Source organism: Phaenicophaeus curvirostris, chromosome 18, assembly GCF_032191515.1.
Source record: "Phaenicophaeus curvirostris isolate KB17595 chromosome 18, BPBGC_Pcur_1.0, whole genome shotgun sequence".
NCBI lineage: Eukaryota > Metazoa > Chordata > Aves > Cuculiformes > Cuculidae > Phaenicophaeus > Phaenicophaeus curvirostris.
The window spans coordinates 3,809,642-3,819,231 of record NC_091409.1 but is presented as its reverse complement, the minus strand read 5'-3'; the positions used below and the strand labels follow the sequence as shown (position 1 = coordinate 3,819,231).

Sequence of the window (9,590 nt, the reverse complement as noted above, 5' to 3'; positions counted from 1 at the left end):
CTTTCCTAGAGGGCAGTTTATTTCATAAAGGCCTGAAGTAACTATCAGTGCTCAGTTATGGAGAAAACATCACTACCTGAATGTCTGGTCACAGCTGATAACTTGAATAAAGGTTGCAAAGATGATAAGTGGCTTGAACTAGTTGACTTGGGAGTAGCAAGTCAGTGCTATTAAACATTTAACTTCCACATGTGAGTATCTCTGTGTTGTGGTATTGACAGGGAGCCCAATTTATATGCATGTAGGCTATAAACAGTGAGAAAACTGGAGATGAGGTTATATTTTATATAAACATTTATTTCAATAGTTTAAAGAACAAGCCATCCGAAACATCTGGAAATCACAGGAATGTGAAGCACATATAACAGGAATATCATAAATATGCACTAGTAATACAAAGTCATCTTTCACTCTGATAAAAGTTATAACTTCATTTTTCTAAAAAATATTTAAGCCATTAAATATGTTTAGGTAATACATATATACAGCGCCTAATTTTATTTTATCTTTCCTCTAGAGTCTGTCACTCTAGAGGCTTGTGTGATAGAAACAGTGTTCTATGTGTTGAAGGCTGGATTGATTTGGATTGTAAATGCAGAACTAAGCAAGTACCTTAGATCATAGATATACGTGCACCTAAGTGACAGGTGAGGGTATTGAAGACCACGTGCACATATATTCCCACAGCTGTTCGCCTATTCACAACAACTGATGTAGTTATAAATCACTAGGTCTATCTATATTCTAACTAGACTTAAGACCCACTTTCATTATAACCCCCTGCCCATCAGAGTGCTGTTATGCTTCCAGTGATTACTTGGTAAAATGTGTTTGTCCTGTCTTAGCATGCGTGGACCGATAAATAAATGTGGGTTTGATCAGCTACAACTGTTTTATCCTCATCTCTAAGGCGAGTGTTTCCCTTTCTATTTCATAGGGAAGGTCAGCATTAACTTGCATTTCAAAGTATTGTTTGATGTCTTCTACCTCTTTTTCCCAGAACTCTTTGGAGATATCAAACAGTTCAGTCAAGTTGACGTCTTCTAAACCCTTCAAGTTCAAAGCGGTGTCAGTGGGGGTGTAACCTATGGCAGTTGGTTTGGCAGAAGCTTTCCCTTCGATTCTGTTAAACATCCACTCCAGCACACGGGAGTTCTCTCCGTAGCCAGGCCACAGGAATTTCCCTTGGCTGTCCTTCCGGAACCAGTTAACGTGGAAGATCTTTGGTAGCTTTGCAGCTGGACGATGTGCCATGCTGAGCCAGTGCGCCAAGTATTTGCCGAAGTTGTAACCAAAGAAAGGTCTCATGGCAAATGGATCATGCATGATGATCTTGCCTGTTCAAAATACAAATGGAGAATGTTAGGTAACAGCACATTTATTCTAAAGCACAAAGATTCAGATCCTCCCAGGTTTTAGTACTTTAAGACATAAGACAAGCATTTTCCCTGATGTTCAAAAAATGTACACGTCAACTTTTTTAATCGGTGGAAATTAAATTTCTTAAATCTCAGGTCAGGCAGCCTAAAGAAAGATCCTCAAGAGCTGGTTTTCATCATTCGTGTATGTTGAGATCTGGCTGGAGAGAAAATTTAAGTTTATTTATCTCAGACTGTAACAAAGACTCCACTTGGAGGCTTCTGGCAACCCCATGCCTGTGCCACCTACAGGATTATCTTGCTTAATTTGAATTTTACAGAGAATTTGTTTTTTACTTCCAATACAAATATTTTCTGTTGTGCAAATGCACAGGTTGCAAAATGAGCTGCCGAGACTGAAATGTGAAAGAGCAGGGGAAGAGGACAGGGCAGGCAGTCCAGAGAGGATTGCTTTTAATACAGGTAGGCAGATTAAATTTTGATTTACCTTTGTGCTCAGCAGCTGCAGTTGCTTCAGATCTCATAGCTGCTCCTATAAATACTCCATGCTGCCAGTTAAAGGCCTCATATACAAGAGGCACACCTGTAAAGAACAAAATTGCTTCAGAGGTCCAGAAACATTCTTATAGCAGGTTTTTCTACCTGAGATACTGCTGTATGGATGTGGCTGTTCAGTGTATTCTATTTTTTCCTGTTTTTTTCTTAATCAGTTCATTTCCTATCTTCTCACAGCAAAGAAGTTTATATGACTATTTTCAAAACTGGCTACTGATTACTGAACGCATCCGTGTTTAGTTGCTTGGTGAGAAATATCTGGAACCTCAGAACCCCCAGCAGGTTTTCTTGGAAATAGGATCTTTTCTTGTGGTCATATTGGACTCAGACCTAGCACTCCTTCAATTTTTGCTCCAGCTTTGGTTGACCTTTCATTGATCAATAAATTTTACTTCCTTTGCTGTAAACTGGCTATAGCTGGTTCATTTCTCTAACCATTTCCTACCTGAACTAGTTAGGCAGCAAGCAAATTGAGATAAGTACAGCAATTTGCCTACATATTACCCAGGTTGGTGGGTCCTTGTCTCTCTCCAGCCCTTTATTATAACTACCTGTTTTGTGTTCGCCTCTGAGAATTCAGGCACTTCAACACCAGTGGCTGGAAATGTGTGTGTGTCAAAGGCTAACACAGAGAAGCCACGCTAACATGGTTTTTACCTGCTTTTGCAGGTGCGAGAGTAAAATCTGTGGCTATGCCCAATTGTGTTTTAAGCCCTCTATGGTCAGTTCTTACCAGCAGGTCTGCGGCCCCCAAATATTATCCCTTCGATAGGAACGCCTTCAGGTGATTCCCATGCCGGGTCTATGATGGGGCACTGGCTGGCTGGGGTGCAAAATCGTGAGTTGGGATGAGCACAGGGTTCCCCTGTTCAAAATACGAGACAAAGGTTATAGCAGCAGAATTAATTTGAATTCAGCAGAGAAGACCAAGACAGACAGTGGAGTGAGTTATGTTACCATCATCTGGGGTCCAATCCTTGTTCTTCCATGAAGTCACTGTTACTCCTGGTGCTAGTGGCTCATCGATACCTTCCCAATAGACACCACCATCACTGGTTTCTGCTACGTTGGTAAAGATGGTGTTCTTGAATATGGTTTTAATAGCATTGGGGTTTGTTTTGACTGAGGTTCCAGGGGCAACACCAAAAAAGCCATTTTCTGGATTGATTGCCCTTAAGTTGCCTGGAAGTTAAATGACAAAATATAAGTAAATCAAACTATTTTTATTCTGTCCAGAATTTTCTAGCATGTCCTGCTCCAAAAAGCATCCTGTACTGGATTGTAAAAGAACACAATCTCAGTTCCGTACCTTGTTCATCAAATTTCATCCAGGCAATGTCATCACCCACACACTCAATTTTCCATCCTGGCAGGCTTGGGTTCATCATGGCCAAGTTAGTTTTTCCACATGCACTAGGGAATGCTGCAGCAAAATACTTCTTTTCACCTTCTGGATTGGTAATGCCCAGGATCTATTGAAAAATGAATGCAACTGTTAAACAGTCTTTTTTTTCTTTCATTTTTCATTTTGAAGATTGTCTCTCAGCAAGTCGTAATGATAAAATATTTAATTATGCAAATTTAATTATGCACTACGTAATATAGTCGACAAATAACTCCAACTGTATTTTATTCATCAAAAAGTGTACTCTTGCCCTTAAAATATCTGTAAGGAGTTATCTTTTTAAATTATGTCAGGTATGTGTATAATTCAAACACCTATTTTTATTTTGCTGATTAATGATACGCAGACTTGTATAAAGATGTGTTTCTCAACTGAGACAGAAGAAAACCAGGCAATGTTTTTGGCTGCATGGCTGGAACAGAGTGAAAGCACTTAATGCAGTTCTCAGAGTAGATATTTTCTCTGTTTTCTTATGCACTTTGAATTTTTTTTCAGTGGTATTTAATGGCAATAAAATGTTTTCAATGGCAGCAGAAAGTAAAAGCAGGAAGGGTACAGAGCAGAACTCATTTATGAAATGTAATATTTACACATTTGAAAGCATGGATGTCTTTTTAAATAACAAAGACTATTTTCCAAACTTGTATTAATCATTCGCTTTTAGACTTGTAGGGGGAGTGCGAATGCCCAGTGATGACTATCAGGCTCTGCTCAAGTACTTTGCTCTGCCTAGAAGTAGCCACTGTCGAAAGTTCCAAATTCTTCTTGGTTTTTGACTTTACAGGTACTATTTTAGAAAGCTTGGTACTATTTTAAAATGTTTGGTAGTTAACCTTGCAACCAGTTTCCTGTTACTCTTAGGACTGCCATGTGATAAATTCATACCTAATGTTACAGGACTATCCATATGAGACTAATTTCATTGATACCAAGGTGTGATGTATTTATGTTGAGCTAGTTTAGGGTTTGATGGTTGTTCAAACACACATGATTTAATGTCTCTTACCAGCATGTGCTCAGCTAGCCAGCCTTCCTCTTTGGCGATTCTGCTGGCAATTCTGAGAGCAAAGCATTTTTTCCCCAGTAAGGAGTTTCCTCCATAGCCACTGCCAAATGAAATTATCTCTCTGCGATCCGGGAGATGGGCAATCAGTGTTAACTCTGGGTTGCACGGCCAGTTGTTGATTAATGGTTCTGCGGAACAGAATGTTGTACTCATGAATGCAGCAATTTCCATGCTGGATCACACTGTTTCATCAGCGTCGAGCCTCTGATGGCAAGCCATACCAGATGCTTCAAAGGAAACCCCCCTGATAAGTACTAGGGATAATAATCTCCTTTCCATGCAACTCTTATTGAAATTAATTCCTTTAATTGTGTTCTGAACCTAGTGTTGTTACACAAACCATCCTGGTCGCCTATGTTGAAATGCCTCTCGTGTGCTGGAACACAGGGTCAGCTCTAAAACACGCCCCGTGGAATTTCTAGGGGTGACAGTTCTTTCATGTCTTACCTTTCAGCGGCAGAGGGCATCCGACTGAGTGAAGGCATTTTACAAACTCCCCATTGTTCAGGGCATTCAAAACAGCCGCTCCCATTCGTGTCATGATCCTCATGCTGGCCACTACGTACGGTGAGTCTGTCAGCTCAATCCCAATCTTGGACAAAGGAGACCCAATGGGCCCCATGCTGAAGGGGATGACATACATTGTGCGTCCTGTAGAAACAGGGAGTAGCAAGATGTGGCAAAGAGCAAAACAAGGAACTTTTGGAACATGCTTTATTAGCACGTAGGTTTTTTCACGCTCCTTTAAAAGTGGTTTGTCTTGCGGGTGTTTCTGATGAAGTTTAAAGATCTGTAGTTTTCTATTTGTCTCATTGTGTAGCAAAAATGTTAATCTTAAATGCTGCAAGCAGCTGTTCAAGCTGTCTAACCAGGGCTAAAGGTGGGTGGAGGCAAAGTTCTCTGTTGGTGTAAATTGCTGAAATTGTTGCTGGAAATGGGATTTTTCCATTCTCACCTCACTTCCTACCTGCTGCTTAGTTGTTGTGTGACTTCCTGAAAAAAATCACCCCCATTTTCCTACCTTACATTACCTCTCTTTACGAAGAGAAGAATGACGGATAGAAACTGAGGACTAGCCTTGCACAGGCATTTCAATTTCTGGTAATACTCCAGATGAAACCAGTAAAGTGAGGTTATAACCAGCAGTATAATCCTAAACCATCAGCTAAAATCTTTCTTCAAAGTTTACAGTAACTAGTAGTAGTGTCTCTGTAATCCTAGAAGTTCAGTGTTAACCGTCCTTTGCTTGCCCACCTTGCATGCAGCCTGGGAACCTGGTGTTGAAGGCTTTCTCAAAATCTTCTTCAGACATCCAGCGACCCAGGTGGCTTGTTCCACTTTTAGGGATTGGGGTGGTATCTCTCTGTTCTTGAGTGATGATGACAGTTTTGCTCTCAATTCTTGCCACATCTCTTGGATCAGTAAGAGCCAGCCAGCTGCATTTCACACAAAAAATCAGGAATTTAGACTTTAATTATCAATGTAGTACTTTTTACTCTTCTGTGGAACTGGTTTAGCACAAAATGCTACAATGCTTCACGAGGCCAAAACTAGAGTGACAGAGTCATTATATGAGACAATCTCAAATCAGTCAGATACATTCTCTCATATAAATTGTTTTAAGACTTCCAGTACAAATAGTAAATTTTAAGACCTAGGAAATTCTGGTTATTTGTTAATGCTTCTTTGCCTCTTATCTCTCTTTTCTCTGTTCCTAACTTTCAGGGACGAGTTAATCTCTTTTAATTCTCATTCTCATCAGCGTGATGCTGTTTTGCATGGGGACCACATAATGATGCCTCAAGCGAAGCGAATACCAAGCAAGTACTTTAAGTGTTGGTATAAGTGCCTGTGGGATCAGAATCCAGCTTAGTGCATTGGCATAGCTCTTTCAGTGAGAGGCATCACAAAAGAAATCCTGAGTATAAGCATGATGATAGAAAGTGGAGTTTATTAAAGGGGATTCTTTTCCCCCCTCTGAAGAATGTTTACCATCTATTTACAATACAGAGGATTGTTTTACATTTTCACCTCCATGCATAGAAATTTTCCGTGAGTATAAAAATGTTCTAGTTGGGCTGTCATAACCATCATCACTACACTAAGCATATAATTAACAATGAATAATTTATCTGGTGAATCTTGCCCTTTTCTCTCCCAAATAGTCTGCAAACAGATTGCCAAATTCCTGCACTCAGTTATTCAAAAGTCTTTGCAGATTTATTTCATGAAGATCTCTTGGTTGACGTGTAATTCCTGAGTATGTACTTGTTGTTAATATTCTCCTTTCATGTTGGGTTAGTTGGGAGAGATGATGAAATATTTGAAAAAAACTATTTGCTGAATACATTACAGTCAAAGCTCATCGGCATGATATGAATAATGCCTGTACTGAATAATATTTGAACACCCACAGAGCTATTTGAATGCCACAAAAAGAGTATTTGATGAATAAACTGTCTAAAATAGAAAAATACTTCAAAAGATATATTTGCTAAATAATATTTAGCCATTGCTAATCATTAGTTACATGAGTCTCATGCACTTTTTCAGTTCCCTGGTGTAACTGATAGAGACAATGTACAGTTGATAGTCCAGTTGAATAATATGCTTTATGTTAATTTTTACAGGAAAAGAGTTTGCTTTCCCGAGTGTTTCACCTATATAAGCTAGAGTACCAAAGTGTTCATGAAAAGCAAATATTGAAAGCTTATAAGCAGTTTTAAAAGTAAACAGGATAGAAAATGCATATTTCAACTCTGAGGTGATACTTTACTTCCTTTGGGCTACTCACCAGTTCTCATACTTGCTCAGTTTCTTGATCATGCCTTGTTCTACCATGATATCCAGAATTTTTTTGTTTTCTTCTTCTGAGCCATCACAGATATGAATGCTCTCGGGCTGGCACAGCTTGGCATTACTTTCAATGAAATCCCTCACTTCTGGAGGCAGGCTCTGCAAATCCCCCTGGACAACCTTGGGCATGACATTTACCTCTGCTTTCAACTGTGGAGGCATTATTGAACCTGTAGTGGATCTTGCTGGTGGCTTTGAAATACTGATCACAATCTAAAATAAAATATATCGGATGTGACATTTTAACCACTGTTGATAAGCCTTCTTAACAACGTAAAATGCAAAGGTAGGATTTATAATAGATTTGATCATGTACCCCTGCTCTAAAATCATTATAGAGAACTTGGATCACTGGTAATTTCAAGGTAGAAAAAAATAAGAGGCCATTCTACTTACCGTCCTTATAAGACTGAGTTGAATGTCAGAGAGGATTTTGCTGTCCTTTTCAGTTGATCCAGCTTCACTTGCTTTGGAGGACTCTTGCCATCACTGATTTCAGGGAGGCATCCTCCTTCCTTAAATATTCTTCATAGTAGTGTCCATCCCACTAGGTGAGGTGAGGGAGGCTTGTCCTTTACGTCACCCCTGGATGTGTCTTGGGACGGTGCCACTGACACTGTCATCACACAGAGTTGTCAACAACACAGCCCTGACCAGGTAATCATTTAACAGGTTTCATTAATGAATGCTGAAAGTGGCAGTTCTTAGCTCCTGGGTTTGCTGTTTTGAAGCGGTTACAAAGTTAAGCCGTTTAACCAAACTTTGATCCAATTTGGCTTTGAAACCAAAAGTGTCATTACTTCTTGGTGTGTGGGACAGGTTGAGTACAAAGAGTATCTGGACCTGGGAACGCAGGGGCCCTCCAGGCAAAGCACAATTGGCACATTTGGTAGGCAGATGCTCGCTAGTTGGCTGTGAAGTGAAGGCTCATCCAGGGTATATTTACCCACCTTGGGAACATTGCCTGATCTGGGATAAAGTTCAACAGTGAGCACTGACAGGCCTGAATAACCATGATATGTGCCTGCCTGGAGGCCTTATTTTTGTCCATGCAAGTCTAAAAAAAAAAAAAAGCAATGTAAATCTAGATGTTGGGTTTCTTTCAGAGCTGGAGAGAAAGTTTTTGCTTATGGCTTGCTGTAGGCTCTTGCAAAGTGAACGATCATTTTCTATCACTACAAGCTTGGAAGAGGCAGATCAGTAACTGCTTCAGTAATTAATCCCTTCTTCAAATGTTATGTTTTGAGAGCCCTATGGGAGACATAAAATATTAACCCATTTTTAAATGAGTACTCAAAGAAAAGGCACCAAGCTGCTCAGGAATGTGTCTGTGTGCTTTGTTATATGTCCAAAGTTCACTGTGGGCACAGGTGCATAGACAGGTGTGCACATATCTATTTGTGGTGGCAGTTAATGATAATCAACAGCCACTACTATTCTTATAATTCTGATGGTAAGAGTGTGTCCTCAGACTTCCTCTGTCTTTCAGCCCTTTATCTTCCCTTACTCCATTTTACACCACCAGGCCCTTAAAGAAGGGTTGATCTTCATGTCCATTTGTCCATTCAGTCTGAATGTGTGAAGACCGAAGTGTTTCAGACAAAACTGAATAAATAACCCTACCACCATTTCATCTCACTCTGCTTACGCCTAGTCCCAGCAAAGCTCCCGGAGCCTGGATGAGGAGATGCTTGCATGTCAAACTGTCATTTCTTATACTGATGAGGCTTTTGCTCTGCGTGCAAAATATTGTCAACAGTGTTTGCAAAATAGGAAATCTGGAAATCCCAACCAAGTTTCAGGGAGTTCGTTAAAGTAACAAAATTGATGCAAGTATCCTAAATAAAGGATGCTCACAGCTTGCCACGTGCTCAAGTTCATGGAGTTTTTTGCAAGGTTTTTGCCAAGGCAGAGGGCAGAGACTTGCAAGCCCTGACCAGGTAGGTCTGGCAGAGCAGCATGATCAGGATTGCAGCTTTGCCTTCCTGCCCTGCAAGCCTGAAATACCATGAAGCTGAATCTCTCACTGCAGGAACATTTCTCCTGAGACTGTGTCCTCTATCTCTCCTGCAAAGCTTTTTATTATGTTTTGTAAACGCAAAGGGAATAGTGAAGTAAGAAGGGCTGTCCTTGATACACTGCAAGGCCAAACATTCTTGAAAAGGAAAACAAAAATCTGGTAGGATAAGAGGTGCTAAAGATTGCTCCAGACGGGGCTCTGCTGTAAGCAAAGGTAAAATCAAAGACAATTTAATAATGGTAGCAATGGTGTTTGTCTTTGGAGTCCATGTGCTGTGTTGCTGATGGAGCCAATCATAAATACTTTAGC

General features: G+C 40.1%; 1 protein-coding gene across 1 annotated transcript; it reads right to left on the bottom strand.

Annotated features, from left to right (window-relative positions):
- Positions 1–276: 276 nt before the first annotated feature.
- PCK1 (phosphoenolpyruvate carboxykinase 1) lies at positions 277–7,816 on the bottom strand. Its single transcript, XM_069871916.1, has 10 exons — positions 7,658–7,816; positions 7,200–7,474; positions 5,660–5,841; positions 4,853–5,056; positions 4,346–4,533; positions 3,244–3,406; positions 2,892–3,116; positions 2,668–2,799; positions 1,867–1,962; positions 277–1,337 (listed from the first exon to the last, which is right to left on the bottom strand). Exons 2-10 carry the CDS (start codon positions 7,421–7,423, stop codon positions 883–885), a joined length of 1,869 nt encoding a protein of 622 aa, XP_069728017.1. The 5' UTR covers positions 7,424–7,474; positions 7,658–7,816; the 3' UTR covers positions 277–882.
- Positions 7,817–9,590: the final 1,774 nt, after the last annotated feature.